The sequence below is a fragment of the Corvus hawaiiensis genome, chromosome 15 (assembly GCF_020740725.1).
Source record: "Corvus hawaiiensis isolate bCorHaw1 chromosome 15, bCorHaw1.pri.cur, whole genome shotgun sequence".
NCBI lineage: Eukaryota > Metazoa > Chordata > Aves > Passeriformes > Corvidae > Corvus > Corvus hawaiiensis.
Window position 1 is genome coordinate 20,244,058 of NC_063227.1, and position 18,049 is coordinate 20,262,106.

Here is an 18,049-nt window from a genome sequence, read left to right on the forward strand (position 1 = left end):
ATTTCTGATCCATCATCACAGTGTCCTGCTGACCACCCTATGGAAGCCACTGCAACAGGGTAACACAGAGCACTGCTGCTTTCCCCACAATTACCTGTCCTTCCAGCAACATGCTCAGCTGACCCATCACCTGCTGCTTGGGGCAAAATTTTCTGCTTATTAATTAACAAAGCTTCATGACGACCTTGAGGTGGGCAATACCTAAACAGCCCAGTTTGCACTCAGACCACAAACTCGGGACTACTTACTCCCAAAGCAAGCAGTGCATTGATGAATGTTGTATTAATTTAATACTAATGATTGTATTGATTTGGAAATATTATTATAAGTAAAAATTATAAATTGATACAATAATTATAATAAGTATTGTATTAATTTAGTAATAAATATTACTAAATTTTCCCACGGCAGCCATTCTGCATTGCCCTGTCCTACCCAGTGGTCCAGTGCAAGCAGGAGGACACCACTTGCCACACAAGCCTTGGGGACTGTGGCTGAGGGACAATTAGCAGCAGCAGTACCCAGGAGAGACAACGAGCACCCAGCGTGGCCGGACAGGCCCACGGCAGCACCCGTGGAACCCCTCCAGCAGCTCCAGCTGTGGGCAGCCTCACACCCTGCCTGGGGCCAGGGCATCCTGAGAGCAAATCCATCCCCTCCCACGGGCTCTGCCCATCAGCTCCTCACCTTCGTGTTTGTGCAGAGGCTTAACAGTTCCAGCTCTCTTCTCACCACTCCCGGAGGTGATTGCTGAGCCATTTGCAAAGGGTTAACGTAATCGAATATTCGGATGTGGGGAGAGAGAGGTCTGGGCTAAAGGCAGCAATGAAAGGCGCTGGGGAACCCTCAAAGTCCTGCTCTGGGGACTCAGTAGAGTCACACATGCAACACGGGCTGCAGCCTCAGCTTGGCACAGACTGCACAAAGAGATCCTCTGCCATTCATTGATTTTTGGGGGTGCATTGGGCTATCGCTCTCTGGGAAATTGAGTGCTTAACTTAGAAACTGATGCCATGCAGTTGTCAGCAGCCCACACATGCTGCAGGGCTCACACACCCGGCAGCAGCTGCCTCCACCCTGACCCAACACAGCCAGAAGCGAGGAGAGGCTGGCAGTGGGAGGAAGACCAACCTTTCCTCTAAAGAGGGATTCCAAGAGGAGCCTCTGTCCATGTGGGTTAGAAATGAAGCTCATGCTGGCAAAGTCAACAGGGGAGCTCAGCAGCTGGTACCCACCATCAGCAACTCTCTACAAGACTTGATTATGCAGTGGCAGCTTTATCAGGCTGCCCTTTGATGTGCTGACAGCAGCAAACTGCCTGTGTTGAACTTGTGGCCAAGCAGGTGGAAGCACACAACCCAAAAACCACACCACGTGAAGCGTTTTGTTAAATGAGGAGGAGATAACACAGCTGACACCTCAGCATGGAGAGATTCCTACTGGCACTGCTCATCTCAGAGGGAGCTCCAAGAAGCTCCTTTAGACCTGACAATCAACTTATCCCACAGCTATTGCCACCCCTGGAAGCCATCCTTTGATAGGTGGCTGCCAGAGGAAGGGCACATCTGTTGTCATGAGCCATTTTACAAGAACATCTACAAAACTACACAGACCTGTACCAAGCAGAGCATTTCCAGTACAACTGAGTCCCCAAACAGAATAATCGGTTTCACTTCAGGAGACTAAGAAAAAAATCAGGAAAGTTTTCCTCTGCAAAAGTTGAGAATAATCAGGGTAGAAGAGAGGACGGCAGTTTTTAGAGCATTTATTACTCTATGCAGGAAGGCATCATACTCCTTGCTGGTGCAGGCAAGAGGTTGGGAAAGGACATGGCTCAGCCCTGGAAAAAGCAAGAGAGGGATTACAAAACTATGCTTGTAGTCTCAGCTTAACCCACGAACCTGCAAAGCATTCAATGAAAAAGATTGTAAATGCTTCATCAGCAAGACGACCAAGCTACATAGGAAAGAAAAAGAAAAGAAGGGCAGATCCAGAGGGAAATATATTTACACCAGCATTACCTTTCCCTACAGCTTGCTACTTATTGAAGAAGCAGCAAAAGCTTCAGTGCGCTTCAGAATACAAACGCTGACACGGAAATTCAGAGCCCTGAACCACTTCCAGCAGAGAAAATATACTGACCGCAGTCTCTTTGGAGGTCAAACAAAATCAATAGCCTTTCTCTCCAGTCTGTCTCTAAACTAAGCTTCTTTCAAAGACATCCAGAGAAAATGGATCATCTTTTGTTGTTGTGTGTGGTTTTGGGTTGGGCTTTTTTTTGTTTTGCTTTTTTTTAAGTGGTCCAACATTCATAGAAGCATAAGAACTCCTTCCTCCCTAAGCATACTGAAAGGATTGTATAGAAGTCAACACTGCCCATCAGTTTTACTACACAATAGATGAGTTATCCACTTCTTGGGGAGGAAACCAAGCTGGAAGCTGCTTAGTGCTCGGCAAGAGAGGGAAAAATAAATCAATGCATTTGCTTGATTGGGGTACGTTTAAAGCTGGTTGTCAATTAGTTCAACACAGTTTGCTGTTAGAGAGCACAACAATTTAGCCCCAGGAGCTGAAGTTTGCTGCATTTCCTCAGATTCCTCCTGCTGAGAGACAGATATTGGCTGCAGCCAGGTCAGGCGTAGAGGAGGAGAAGGGGTGAGGCTGAAGTCACAGCCACAGAGCGAGAGCCTGACATGGGATACAGCCAGTGGTGACCGCTTTCTTCTGTTCTGAGCACGCAGCAAACCAGCCTCGTGTCCAGAGAGGAGCAGAGGTGATAGCTAGTCCTCACACTGGTACACAGCATGCCTCTCCACTCCCCAGCACACACCTTCTAAGATCAACTACAGCTTGTACACCCTTGTGCAAATGGTATCATCCTTCCCACATAAGTGGGTCACCCCAAGCTGAGGGAAAGGGCAGAAGGACTAAAGGGGGAGAATGAAAAACTTTGCCTATCTCCAATTTTTAAAGTAATATAAATTCTTAAAAATCTCAATACAAAAATCTCAAATGGGGACAAACCACAAAAGTCACTTCCTAAGGGTCCCACTGAATGCATCCAAAGGAAAATCACTGCCTTCAGAGCAAGGGATCACCGACAACTTTACGTGACAGCTCTGTTCTGACAATCAGTGTTGAAAGACACCCACCAAAGCAATAATTCAGGCTGAGAATGCTCTTGAGAGGTCACCCAGCTCAACCCTCTGCTTCGAACAGGGACCATCACTCCTTAGCTGTGCTCCAGCTCCCCTGCAACAGGTCACTCTCTGGGCCGGTGACACCCTGATCCCGGAACACCTAAGGGTGGTAGCTACTGTGCCACAGGCGTGCCTGGAGAGGGACCGACACATCTGCAGCTGACTCGGGCCCCAGCAGGACTGAGCACTGACCTCGGCAGAGCGAGCTGCCCCCGGCCACGGCCGTGAGCCTCTGGTGCCCTCGCAGCCACAGTGAGTCCTGTTTGCCAGCAGGCACCCATCCCACGCTGCTGGGCTGCTGCTGTCAGAACCTCCAGGGTGTCTCCAGCTCCCCTTCCGAGCACAGCACGCGTGCAGCACCGCGCACCCCGACTCACACCACAGGAACAGGGGCTGCTCCCCCAGCCCGTGTAAGGGCACCTCATTTCTGAGCGAGCACATTCGGCAGCCCATCGTTAGCATCCCAGTCCCGTGCCCACACGGGTCTGACGGTGCTGAAAATGCTGGGGAAGCTCGGAACGGGCTCCAGCAGTGGTGACCATCAAACGTCCACCCCAGCCCCAGTAGCAGCAGGAAAAGCCAAGGCTAGAGCGAGAAACAAAAGTGCTGGTTCTTTGTAATGCTTTTTATCTCCCCTCCTCCAGCCCCCCCAGGTGGGACAATTTACCCGGTGACTATAAAGCTCTTACATGTGCTTGTTAGCACCCCCAAATTAGTAGGTGCAAAGTCAATATCCTTTTGCCTATTTACTCCTAATGAGTCACCAGGCAGAAACTTCACTTGAAAAAAACGGTTACAAATGCAGATGCCGAAGCAAATGAAATAAAGGCAAGAATCACAAACCTTGCACAAAGGCAAGGGGCTGGGTACACCACACAGCACCAGGCCATTGTCATCGCCTCAAACCTAACAGCTTTGATTTGCCTCCCACCGGCTAAAATGGTTTGAAATGCAAGGTCTGAACAAAGGTGCAAGACACAGGAGGAATGGGAGGCACTGCTGGGCACTTAATCTCCTTTCAGTCTCACACAGGAGCTCCAGGAATGGCTCTGATGAAGTCGGTGGAGTTTCAGGAGTGCAGGAAAAAGGATAATCAAGCCCTGGCTGTAACAGAGATCCAGCCCTGTGATCCCCCCATGTAACCAGCAGAAACCTTACTTGGGGTTTATCCTGCAGTTACCTTTAGGCAAGTTCCTTCGGCCCTGGAACCTGGGACTGCATCACCCATCCCAATGGGACAAGGCCAGCTTTCGGGAGCTGCGGTGTTCGCCTCTAACTCAACCCAACATGTGATTTGAAACCAGGAGCCCAAAGCACCCCTCAGTCTGCTTCAGCACTCACCCCTGCAAACTGTGAGCCTTGCAGCTGTCCCTGGCCAAGTGCTGGGGACACCGGGACATTATTTTCTAGATGTATCTGGCGCTTACATGCCATCCTGTTCCTAGCCCTTCCCTGCTGCTTCTCTACGCTGAGGTCTTCTCTGCCTCCAGAGGCTGTGAGCGGCATCCCCTGATGCTACAGCTCCCCTCACATTCCAACAGCCATTTCCTCTGCTCCTCATCCTTCCAAAAGCACTTGAGAACATCAGGTATAAACCAAAGCACACCAGCTGGAAGCCAGGATCCCAAGCATGGTACCCACCATATGGCCAAGCACCAAAGGCTCCCATCGCCATTGGGCTGCTCAGGAGCAACAGCCACTCCTTCTCTGCCCCACCAGCCCAGCTTTGGGATGAAGCCAGAGCAGCTGAGAACAAGGACTCCTCTCCACTCCTCTGCTTCCCGGGCCTAGACCCTTCCAGCCAGCACAGCTGCCATCGCTGCTGGAGAAGACCCAAACTCGTCACAGCTGGAAGGCGGCAGGGTCACAGCAGATGGCAGGGGTTTGTTCATATTGCTTTGGGAAGAAAGGCACCTTTTTTGGCAGCTGCAAATGCAGAAGAGGAGAAGGCCTCTGAGCACACGTTTCAGCTCGCAGAGACAATGGCAATAAAAATGTGAGCACCACCCAGTCATGCTCCAAGCTCAACCACTCCAGGTAGCATCAGCAAAGAACAGACACATCCCCAAGGCAGCTGCAGCACAGCTCAGGGACACAAAGCTCAGGATACATTGAGAAGGTCTCACCTCCTAGGTCACCATAAAAGCATGAATTGTCTGTTATGGGCAGCCAGAAAATACTGAAAGTTCTTCAGGGGCCAAAGTGGGCACTATTTATTGCTGGCACAGCTCATTAAGAGGGATGCTCGCAGAGTGCAGCCACGTGACCGTCTCCCTTGAGCCCCAATAGCCCTGCTCTTCCTCACTGGCACAAAAGTAGGTGTTTTTTCTTTTTTAGTGGGACTTCTCACTGCCTTTACTTCCAGCTCGCCTTCCACTTCTTGTGAGCACTGAGACCGCAGACGCTCTACACGTGTTCTCCTCTGCATCCGACTGGCAAGCAGTCTGGAAAATGCCAGTATTGGAACGGCCTGGATTCAGCGGTTTCTGAATGCTGATCGGACACTATTTCGTTCAAGCCACAGATAGTCATTTTTGGGGGGTATTTTCAGCTCCCTTTTTGGACTCTTCCAGATTTCCAAGCGTCAGGCATCAGCAGTTTCTCCTCTTCACAGCTTCATTATTTTTCACCTTTCTGCCGAGCCTGAGGCTCGGTGCAGTTCTGTAGGGCCTGGGCACTTCCCTGTTCTTGCAGACGGCCACGCAGTGCTACTGGCGTTGTTAATGTTTGCTGTGCTCCACCTTGCAGCTGCGGAAATTCCTGACTATCTGGTTTTTCAAAGGGCTGAGGTGAAATCCGAGCGACTGAAGTGCCTTATTTTTTTATAAATTTAACACCTTTCTTGAGGAAACCCCAACCTGAAAACAGGAATGGTCTCACAGCATCTAAAAGCACCAAATAATTACTTCTAACCAGGCTACCAGTGTGGTCTCCATTACCACTGTCTCCTTAGCATGTCCCCATCTGCAAAGCTTTTATCCTGCTGGCACACCACGAGGTGAGGGAACGGGCTAACCGGGTTCTGGGCTGAGGGGGGGACACACAAGGACACTGAGATGATGAAATTCACACCACTTCGTTATACGTGAGGAACAAAGTTCCTTCTGTCTCCGGTGTCTGGAGGGTCCAGCCCCAGTGTCCCACCACCCCAACCAGCAAAGTGGAGCAGAAGATGCTCCAGGTGAGTGATGTGGCCAATGCCAACACCACCATGAAGTCTCCAGGCAGCTGACTTCAGGAATCTCAAACAACAGCTGAGTGAGGTTCCACAATACCTTCAGGCAGAAGTAATCTTCACACCAAGTTTTGCATTTCCCATCCTGTCTTTAATTAGGTAGTTCTTAACAGGGTTATAGACATTTCTCATTTCTTCCAAATGTTTCTTATGAAAGAAAAATTCTCTTTGGCCACTTGACATCATGCACAGGGATGTTCACCCAAAGCAATATGTACAAGACCATTTGTTGACAATGTTTTCCTCCCTTCCTCTCCGAAGTAAAAGCAATTAAAAACCCTTTTGGAAATGTAGACTAGCCTGTTTGCAGGATACTTTTAATTGCACCCCAAGAACGACTTGAATTAATGAATGACTGGCTAAATGCTTAGACATGGGAAAACCTCAGAGAGCACAAAACAAGGTTTGATAACTGACACCAACACAGCAAAACTGCAGTTGAGAACCCAAAGGAGTTGAGAAGCTCTCAGCATTTGAGCATAGAAACACTCCTGGCCTAGAAATTTATTTAAAATCATGCCAGAACTTCACCATAGAATCACAGAATGGTTTGGGTTGGAAGGGACCCTAAAGATCACCTCCCAGTGTCCCCTCAGCAGTCCCCAGGACAGATTTCAGGTAGCAGTAATCACCATACTGACATGCACAGTGCGTGTCCAGAGCCATGGAGGAGAAAGGAAAGCCCTAAGTTTGTTTCTGTGTTATTTCATCAGAGCCAGGGAAGAACATTTAACAAAGCAGCTGCTTGACCTTCACAGGAAAGCACCATAAACACAGCAAGGCAGGAACAGATACCATCATATTGACCTGTCTTCAGGGTCTGGCATTCACATTTTCATAAAGTGTCTAAGAAGATAAATCACTATACTAATAATATTTGTATTGATTATCTAAACTGAAGCAGCAATCGACTCCATTGTCTCACTTCCTCTTAAATTGCTCACAGATGGGATCCTATTTCCTATTCTGCATTTCTAATGGGAACACTTAAATCACAGTGCAGAATTATATACACACACAAACTGTTAACAAAAACCCTTTTATGACTTGCATGAAAATAAAGATTTTTCACTTTGTAGCTCACTTTCCACTCCACACAGAAATTAAAAACGACAAATTATCAGCAGATCTCTAAATTACCTCTGCTCGTTATTTCTGGGTCCCTAATATTTGCTGACAGACAGGCCTATACTTTCCAAACCCTGATCAGCGCTTATGGAGACCTGAAGTTTGGACACGGAGTTAAAAGGAGATTCTTTTTTTCCCAAGGCTCTTTAAGCTATCTCAAGATCCAGAAGTAGGGAAATCCAAAATCATTGTAGTGTCAGAGGTAAAATAAACAACAGGTTTTGCTGTTACTGCAGGTACAAAACAAGGGCTGGAGAGACTGGACTTCAGGTGTGACGCTGGTTGCAGCAGGAGCTCAGGACAGCAGCTACCAAAATCAAAAGTAAAGGAAATTGGCAACAGATTCATTGTTCAAAATATGTTTGTCATGAATCAAAAAGCAAAAGGCTTGGATTTTTCTTAAACTTCTCATCCCGCCTAAGCAAGGCTTTTCCCCACCCTGGCACAGGCACAGACTATGGCAGAATAAAAACTAAAAATGTCTTCAGTGTACAAGATGCTGACCTTGTGTTTCACATGGAACTTTTCAGGGCCACCAGGAAGGTGAGGGCAGCCAAGACCCCTCGCTGCCTGGAGCAAGCTGGGATCCCCAACCCCAGCTCCTGCTCCACGCATGGGTCAGCAAAGCCCTGAGCCACCCGGAGCTTCAGCTCATCCCCTCATCTGGTTTCAAGGGACAGCTTCACCACTGCCTCACTGCAGATGAAAAGGGGAACACAAAAATAGTACAGCTCTCAGGGATTGTTGGGCAAGAAGGGAAAAGCCCAGAGCCACAACACAGCAGCTGGACGGCTCAGGCCAGTCCCCAGGACCCATATGACTGTACAGCTGCCATGGTGAATGATCCCCTACGCTGAGGTCAGCTCTGCCCCCGGGCTAAGTAAGTGAAAATAAATGGTTTAGAAGATAAAAGGTCTTTTAAAAAATTTATTTGTCTTGTCGTGATGTCAAAACTGTAATGGGAAGAGACTGGAGGCAGCGATACGTCGGTTAAATGGGAAACAGCCATCCTGATGGTTCAGCACAATAAATTACAAAGCAGATCCCAGCTCATGCGGGATTTGGGGCTGAGCTGCACCGACAGACAAACCCTTGCACGCACCTGTTCCTGGGAAGAAAAGCAGCCTGGAAATACACGTGGAAAAATTGTGGAAATACAGCGATATTTCACAAATCCAAATTGCTGTTTGGACTACATCTCTTATCTTTCTTGTAGATAAATTCTGAGCCTTCCAGCCACAATGAGTTTAGTTTTTTATTCCTGCTCTTCCCAGGAGAGGCATCAAAATTGATTTAAACTATTCCAGGAAGGGAAAGGGTTAATCAGATTTCCCAAGGCAGCTTGCTGTTAAGGTGCCAGAAATACTGAGGGGAAAGAATGACTTGCTAAAGATGGGACAATGGCACTGGTATTTTGCATTTGTTTCCAGGCTTTCAGATAGAACAAATGGGAGTCATTAGTGAAATGAGTTTAGGGAGTTCTAAATTAGCTGTCAGGCTGCCAAACCCGGAGAAGTGCTATGTCAGCCATTAATTCTGGAGAGCACTGGATTACCCAAACCTAGGAAGGAATCCTGCAAAATTTAGAGTCAATTAAAGGAGGCTATTTTGCTATAATAATATTTTCCACACATATTACACCTCCTCATGGAACAGAGCCCGCTTCTACCACAAATGAAATCTCTGGCAGGATGGAGTGTGGCTGATGTCTAGACAGCTGTAATGTGCTCTCCGTGGGCAGGTCCACTGGCATCCCGGGGAAGCTCCAGCTCGAGCAGAAGCTGGGGGCTGCAGGGCACATCACCCCGGCTGGAGGGGCCCCAGGAAGCAGACACCCACTTGCCTCAGCTCCTCGCTTTCTCTGTACCACCCAAAAATCACATCTGTGTGGGGCGTGACGTGTGTCCCCAGAGCGCCCATGGCATGTGGAGGTCCCACCCGGCACCGTGTCACACCCCCTCTTCCATTCCCTTCCCTCCCTGGTCCTCCTGACCCCGCCAGCAAACGCAAGCTCTGTTAAGCCCCGAAACCCCCTGTCTCACGGGAGTTCCGAGCTAAACCCCGGTGAAGCCCGGGGGAGCCCTCAGGAGGTCGTCACTGCCTCAGTGCCCAGGGCTGGGATGCCGATGTCCCACCCGTGCCCTGCCCCTTGCGCAGGGTGTCCTCACACAGAGCCTCCACGCTGCACACTGCAGAGCTTATCAGCGGGAAGGTTTATAAAGCAGGGCGTTTGTAACCTCCTGGGGGACCCGGGAGTGTTTTTTAAGCTGTGATGGAATGGATACCTGGACAAAACACCACCTGGAACGTGCTGATTAGTGATGTACCCACACACCCCACAGCCCAGCCTGCGGGACACCCAAACACTCCCGCAAATTAAAGTTCCCTCCACCGAGAGGAGCAAAGGGCCCTCACACCTCTCCACTGATGGCTATCACTGCTCACCGCCCCGCAGGACAGCGGTAGCTGGGGACAAATTAAACCAAAAATGCCGTGGCTGTGAAATACAAATGAGGCAAAAAATGCCTTCACCCAACCAAGAGAGCTCTGTCTCCCCAACTGCGCCGGATACACAGATCGTGAACAAACAGGATAGAATGTCTTCTGCCTTTTGTGAAATGAAAATAAATGAAAGGATCTAAGGTTTCAGGTCACTGATCCCTCTCTTCCCTATCTGTACCATTTATCGGAGGTAGAATATAAAGGTTCCAGGTCCTTTTCTCTTTTTTTTGTCAGCACTTTAATGGTTGTTTTTCCTCCTTCACCCTTTCATTTTCTGAATGAAAGGACCACTTAGGAACCTGTAAAGTAATAATAAGCTTATAACAGGAATATTGTTTTTCTAGGCCAGTGCAAACTCCTTCTGAATAGGTTGAAGAGATTAAAGTAAAAATGCAATTTGTAAATAGATCAATCCTTTAATTAGTTTATAGTCTGTTAAGAGATAATATTTTGCTCACATAGATCATCTGTTATCTAAAGATCTCAGAGCACTTTAGGAACATCAATTAAGCCTTAAAAAAAAAAACAACCTTGGGAGATAGGTAAGTGTATTTAGATTAATTAGTGTTGCTGTGAGCAGCAGGCATTATTATTAGATTTAATTTAGTCCAATAATTGACTTATCCGTTAATGGATTCTAATTCATCTGAGAAGGGATCAAATCCATCTGATTAAAAGGATTACATCGACTCAATTAATTCTATTAACTGACTTAATTTGCCATTTAATAATCTGACACACGGGGCCAGATCTTGGCCCCAAAGAATGCATAAACCAAAAATTACACACCGGAATTATTATGACAGCAGAATTATGCATTGCAGAGCATGCATTCATGCATTTTGCCATGCACACGGCATTTGCACACCTGGATAGAACAGTCGAGGGGGATTCCTCTGGCCGGATCCCACCAGCCCTGCAGCATCACTGCTCCCTGAGCTAGGGCTGGCTGCTCCTTCTGCTGTACTTGGGGTGGGGGCTTGGAAAGGAGCAATTCCCTGCCTGAGATCTGCCACTTCCCCTCTGTTCTGGGCATTCTCTGCAACCAAGAGGTGACAAGTTTTACAGAAGTCAATAAAACCTTGCAATAAAAGTAACCTCCCTTCAAAGGCAGGACAAGCCTCCCATTTGGAAGCAGGATATGTGCAAAAAAAAAAAAACAAAAAAAAAAGGCATCTGGACACTGTTGTGAATGTAAGGGAAGAGGGGAAAGAGGTGCTAAAACATTATTTGTTCCCCTATCCTTGAAACGGGCTGGTGCTAATGGGCTGGTGATGAGCACCATGGACCTTCGCCCCGACAGAGCTTCCCACGTGAACGCTGAGCCTGCGGGGCCCTCGCCTGATGTCACCTTCTCCTAACGGGCCGAGCTGCTGAGAGAATTCACGGCTGGAGCCAGCTCCCGGGCACCTTTTCCCACGTCTCTTGCCTTTTCTCAGACATTTCTCAGACTTGCTTGTCCTCCCAAAGCCTTCCCCAAGGCGCAATCCTTCCGCCCCCAGCCCCCATCCCCTCGCCGTGCCCTCCCCCAGCAGGGACGGCAGGAGCCGGGCAGCCGGTGCCATCTGCGAGGGTGGCACAGCCCAGAAGCCAGCGGGCACCCCCGAGCGCAGCCCGGCTCTGTCACACCGTGCCAGCACGGAGGCAGGCGGAGAGGGAAGGAGAGGGAAAGGGCAGGAGGACACGCAGCCATCTGCTGCGTGGGAGGAGAGGTGTCCTCCTCCAGATGCAGACCTGACCAGCAAGGCGGAGATGTGGATCAAAAGTTTGCAACTGTTGAGATCCCCAGACCCGGTTTAAGCCTCTCTCTGGTCTTGATCAAAGGTTGCTCCATAATAATGCCTCAGGGGGAGGGGTTCCTGGCACATAATGAACCCTGTGTCATTGCCTTTGTGTCCAGGTTTGGCTGTAACACAGATGGTTCTCACTCCAGTAACTCCGACATCTCTCCCCCCTCCATTATTCCAGACAGGAGCTCGGCGTGCTCACATTCCGGCCCGCCGTGTCCCACCTCACTGTCTCCCCGACTGCCATGCTCCGAGCGCTCCGTGCCAGGCAGGACCGTGAGCAGATTTCCGTAACCTTTCACAGGGCTGGGGCGAGAAGGCTCCGCAGCCGCGGCGGGTGTGATGGGGAGGCTGCGGGGAGGGAGCCGGGCGGGGTGTGCGGGGTGCTGGCCGGAGCCCTCCGGCAGCCGGGAGCGGGGCTCTGGAGGCAGGCAGGGCCGGGTGCCGGAGCTCCCAGCCGGGAATCTCGGGCTCCGCCGCGGCAGCACCGCCCTCGGCCACGAGCACGCTCCGCACGCGCGGATTTGTTGTTCAGACACGATTGCATATGTATGAAGGGGACAAGATGGGCTTTGACACATAAATTAGCACTTGTCAGCTGCTCCCGGGAACACTTCCCTGCTGCACCCACTGTAAATGCCGCCTTCTTTCACGGAGAGGAAAACTCCATCACGGCACCTGACAGCCACCGCGGGCAGGAGCCGTCCCCGGGCGGCGGCGGCAGCGCCCCGCGACTCGTTTACACATCAAACCTCGGGAGCATGAATGCAATAAATGACACAATAATTAGCAGCCAAGTGGCACTTTTCACTCCTGTAATATCAGGAAATTTGGGAATGACAAAGGACAAGGTTGATGAGACCTCAGGGCAGGGCTTTCTCCGAGACAGGGGCTGACTGCACACAAGCGCCTTGGGGGTCACTTCCTACCTGCCAGGTGCTCTCTGGCTGTCGCTCACGCTGCTCCTGCACCGCGCCGGCAGCGGCGGCAGCTGCCCTCGGTGCTCAGCGTGTGCCTCACCCGTCCTGAAGCTTCCTGAGGGAACAGCCGCTCCCAGATTTTGACCTGTCCTCCTCGTAGCTCACCTCCACCTCACCAGTGCTGCAGCACACAATCCCACACGAATGGTGGTGCCAGCAAACTCACACACACACACCCCTCTGCAGCAGCACGGGAACGCGCGGGGCTGCACATCCCAAACACAAACAGGACCGGTGTTCTGAACAGCCCTAAAAGCCTCCCAACAGCCAAACTGAGCAAAAGCTTCGCAGCCACAACCATCTCAAAACGAACCAGAATTACAGCATTTTTCGCAGCACAGCCTCTAGCAGCATTTCCAGCATGTTGCTTGTGTGCAAATCACAATGAGAATAGTTGAACGCGCTGCTAGCACAGGGCAAGTATTGCTTTTCCTGCAAGATCCACACGCTCAGAGATTCAGCTTGAGCTCTGGGGTACTCTCAGAGCTCTCAAAGTCTAATTTCAGTTCAAACCCAGTATCCCACCACCTGAAAGATGAGAGTGCTTAATTCGAACACTGGATTCACCCAACACAAGCCCAAGGGATCATGGGGAAAGGACTTCCCCAACCACCAATTTAGGTATCATTTAAGAATTGCAGTAAACACACAGGGAGCTCATGGCTTGGGCAGAAAGACATTCTTCTCTTCAACTATATTCTGATAAATTGGGGCATGGCAGTACTGTGGGACCTGCCTGCAGCTGGGAGGCAGCTCCAGCAAAACAAATCACATGTTCTTGACCTGGAAAGGGTTTTTTCCTTTTATCTTCTTTTTTATTGCTCTTACTATTTTTCTCCCAAGAGGTTCTTAGCACAACAACCTGGATTAAAGCCTTTGACCTGATGTCTGGGGGATCCCAGTAAATATTCTTACCATATTTATCTCCATCTTCTCCTTTGGCACTGATCCTCCTGCCGAGCACTTGGATGTGCTTCCCGCTTGTCCTGCTGTAGAGCTGATAGAGCCGAAGCTGCTTCCTGCTCACATCGTCCCTCGCTCGCGTCTGGTTCTCCACGTGTATCCGAAAATCCACGTTCTCCTCAGCAGCAAACATCTGAGAGGGGTGGGAGTGGGGACAGAGAACAGGACAGACCATGAACACAACAAGGCTCTTGGGCAGAGGGACTGCACACCAGCCTGCCAAGGGCACGTGGCACTGGAGGACTCGGATTTGGCTGCCCTTCACTTGGCAGTGGTGCCAGGCACTCAGTGTGTAATTCCACCCAGAGCTGGCTCTGTGAACCAGTGAACCAAACCTGGCGGGTTACTGTCAAACCGGGTTTTTTGAATAAAAACTTCTGCTTGGCCCTGCTTTGATTTAATCCTGGTCAGCCACGCTGACCATAAATCAGGCTCTCCACTGCATGTGCACAGCCTCTGCCAGGTTACATGGGCACAAATTGGAGAGTGGGGACAGACAACCCCTTCTCAGAGATTCGGTGCGTCACCCTCAGCAGCTGCACTGATTCCCTGGATTAACTGCAGGGAGAAGTCAAGGGGAAAAACTGTTTGTGCTGCCCTTAGCCAACTGGACTTGAGCTTCACACTGGCACAAAATCCACTACAATACGAGTGTCACTTGTACACTCTGCAGCTTGACTCTTTGGCCAGCTCTGCCCTTCGGTGAAGCCATCTCATGGTCACCATCCATGGACGTGTTTCTGTCTACCTCAACAGGGCCACGGGAGATCTCTCTTGGGGAGAGATCATGAGGAGTGGTGAGAGTCAAACCAGCTTTTCCACCAGTGATCAGCCAGGGTCTGACAGCCTCAGCCACCTCATCTGTTTGCTCTGGCCAAGGCAGTAAATTAACCGTAGTTCACTACAGCCTTAAAATAGCACCATAAACTTTTTGTTTAGTTTCCTATCTTAAGTATTCCCAAGAAATACCAAAACAGGAGTCCCACATTTCCTTCCAAAGAGTCATCCTGACTTGCCCAAGGTCAGAGGACCCCACAACACCAATGTTCTCAAGATGCCCTCCCAAGGGGGAGACTGGGCAAAGCACTTCACACCCAAACACTATGAAAGCCCAAAAATTGCTCTGTGATCTGTCCATCTGTGATCTGTGGACCATTTGCACCACAACGTCCACACTGTCCACTCCAAACTCACAGATGAGCAAAATTTTGGTGGCAGACTGCCTTTACAGGACAACAAATCACTTAGAAACATGGCCTGCAAGCAAAAGTGATTTGATGTATCAGTGTGGGGAGGGAACTGGCAATGAAAATGAAAGAGGTTAATAAATCCTTGTTCAGATCCATTCCAGACTAAAACACATAAAGAAAGTGGCCACAACACACCAAATAGCCCCACTCCAGCCTCCTGCACATCATCTCACACCAGCAAGTACTGTGAAGCCTGAAGGTCAAAACCTCAGCAGAACTTTGTAGCATTTCCAGTTCTCTAGGGGACACCCAGGCCTGCAGCAGGAGGAGAACTGCAGGCAAGCAGTGCTGCCTAGCACCAGACCTCCAGAAAGCACTCAGAGCCAAAGCCCAAGTTCAGCACAGTGGCAACAGCAGTGAGTTCACAGCGATGCTGCGGGATCGCCTTTGGTGCTGCTGTTACTAAAAGCTGGGATTTTGCTCTTTGACTTTTTGGAGAGAAAATGATTTAGGTCTGATTTGGCTGTCAGAAGCCCATAGGAAGCTGAAGGCACAGTCTGGGCAAAGGGGGGCTTAGGGCAATGCTGGGACATTCACAGCGATGTCAGAGGTGACACACAGGGGTCACAATATTTCCCACTCTCAGCAAGCAGCGCAGCCAGGAGCTGTGACCCAGTGCTGAGGATGCCAGAGGAGGAGCAGCCGTGGCCCCGGGCCAGAGGGCAGGGCAGGATGCCACAGCGGGATGCTGACAGAGCTCTGGTCAGCACAGAGCTGGGCTCTGCTCGCCCCGCACTCCCCAGGTACCACAGCTACACCTGAGCACAGGACTTGGCTTTTGACAGCAATAATAATAATTTCTTTTTTTCCTTGCTACGTCTTTTCTTGCTTTCTTTTCAAATGCCATTGTTGCAAAGGATGCTAAACTACCAAACCCAGAGATGTTCCAGTCATGCTGACAGTCTGCCTCATGCCCACAAAGCAAGGCTATTTGCAGTTAAAATTCTGGCTCCATCATTTTAAGATTTAAAACAGATTTTAAATCAAGATGACGTCGTTACATTGCTTTCACCACATGTTAATGAATTTCACATTTTTCTAGGAAAAAAACAAAACAGGTGGGATTTGAAGTGGGGGGAAGGGCAGGTTGCTTTCTTATTTGGAAACTCCCAACAGAAGAGGCAATCTGTTTTCCAAAACATGTTTTAATTCTCTTCTAATTGTCTCTGGAGCACTCACACTGCAGAGGCCCCAGCCCGTAGCTGCAGTGCCTCGGTGGGCTCGGGAGCACCCACAGAGCATCCTGCACTGTGCTCTGCTCCAACATGTCACCAACACACCTGGACACCTTTGTCACCATTGTCCTGCCTAAGAACAGCTAATTGAGTGCTCCTTCCCTTTGCAAGAAGGGCACCAGCAGCACAGGGGGGTGACATCTCCTCCTCCCCCGTCCAAGGAGCTGGCTGGCATCACCTTCAGCCAAGCCCTGAAGTAGCTGATGCAGGGATCAGCAGGTGATGCTGACTCTGAAATACAGTCAGCCCAGTGTGTATCACTCCATCACTTCCCTAGGAAGGGGCCCAGCTCTGACCCAGGGCAAAAATCCTGGAGGAGGAACATGCTGCAGGTTCCCCTTGCAGCTGACCTCTCCCCTGGCCAGAAGCCGTGGTCCAGAGCAGCAGTGAAACCACCCGGATTTAGCCTCCTGCTTAAAGATAAGCTCACACTTAACCACTCTGTGGAAACAGGATGCTCTGCTGGAGTGTGGCCAAGGGGAATTAACCATGCCAGCGTGGGCTGCATCTGGCCTGCAGCAGAGAATATCGATACCCAAAAATAAAAATTCATGTGGTGTTGATTTCATGAGATAAAACCTGTTTGATCATTGCTAAAATCCACTCTCACAGGACCCCTTCCCTACAGGGTGCACTCCCTCAAGCAGCAAACCTCTCTGAGATAAGAAGGTCCATGTATATATACACCATAAGAGAGACTCTTCCATAAATCTCAAAAAAATTGGTAACATATGTCTCCTTTGGCAACTGATCACCAACACTCAGTCAAGGAGGTCACCTGAAACCAAGTACATCCACCCCCAAACACACTTGAATGCAGAAATGTCTTTAAGTCCCTTGAACTAAAGGGCTTTCACTCCTGTTCACCAAAGCAAGTTTTCCTTTTTTATTCTCACTATAGAAATGCTATTACTGCACAAAAACATATCATACACAAAATGAGAGCCTTGTTTTGCCTTTCAGGCTGACCATCCACACCTCCATGCTGTAGGCAGCCAAACAGACTCCACACAGCAGGTCCCTCAAGGGAAGGGCTGCTGGCACCTTCTGGCTTCTGAGCAGCACTGTGGGACACCCTCTGGGGACAGGAGACTGGACTCCTCCAGGGATTTGGGGTTGTATTATGGTCTGTCTGGCATCTATCCAGCTGGTGTGGGCCGCTGTCTGTGCATGCCAACTTCAGCATCTCAGGATGGTGGTTTCATATAACTCCATCTCATTCTTTGGCAACAATTTATAAGCTGCAAAATCCCAGTTGTTAAATCAGAGCATTGAGTTTGGTTTCATTTTCACTCTTCCTCCCTTTTTCTTTTCCATCAGTTCCTTAAATTCCTTATCCATTTATTATTTATTTGTCACTACACCTTTCAGTTATAATATACAGCTACATATAGAGTTGGAAATACAGAGTTTATGCAAGGGAAAAAACAGCATTCCTTTTAAAAATAAGCATCACCTCAAGCCACAGAAGCAACAGAAATGCCTCACTCCTGAAAATAAGCTGCTCTCCCTTGTCTGCCGTACCTGCCCAATCATTCAAGGTGGAGCATTCAGTGCTCCCTCCTTTCCCAACAGCCAAAGGAACCAGAAACGATGTCTGTCTTCTAGTGAGCCCACAACGGGAGATTTTCATGTGCTTTTTTGCCAAATGATTCTCAAATAAGAGTGGATTTCATTTTAAATGGCTTTACAAGGATCCTTCATCTTAAAGAATGACTCCCCTCTTTGTTAAATCCCAGGCGGAGGGTGAGGGAACGACCATTTTGCTG

At 49.4% G+C, this 18,049-nt stretch overlaps 1 protein-coding gene across 1 annotated transcript in view; it reads right to left on the bottom strand.

The window, feature by feature from the left end:
• Window positions 1-18,049, bottom strand: part of FGF18 (fibroblast growth factor 18) — a 67,816-nt gene that overhangs the window by 27,432 nt on the left and 22,335 nt on the right. The window contains exon 3 of the mRNA XM_048320308.1: window positions 13,748-13,928. Coding sequence (XP_048176265.1) covers window positions 13,748-13,928 — 181 coding nt within the window. The remainder of the gene's footprint in view (window positions 1-13,747; window positions 13,929-18,049) is intronic.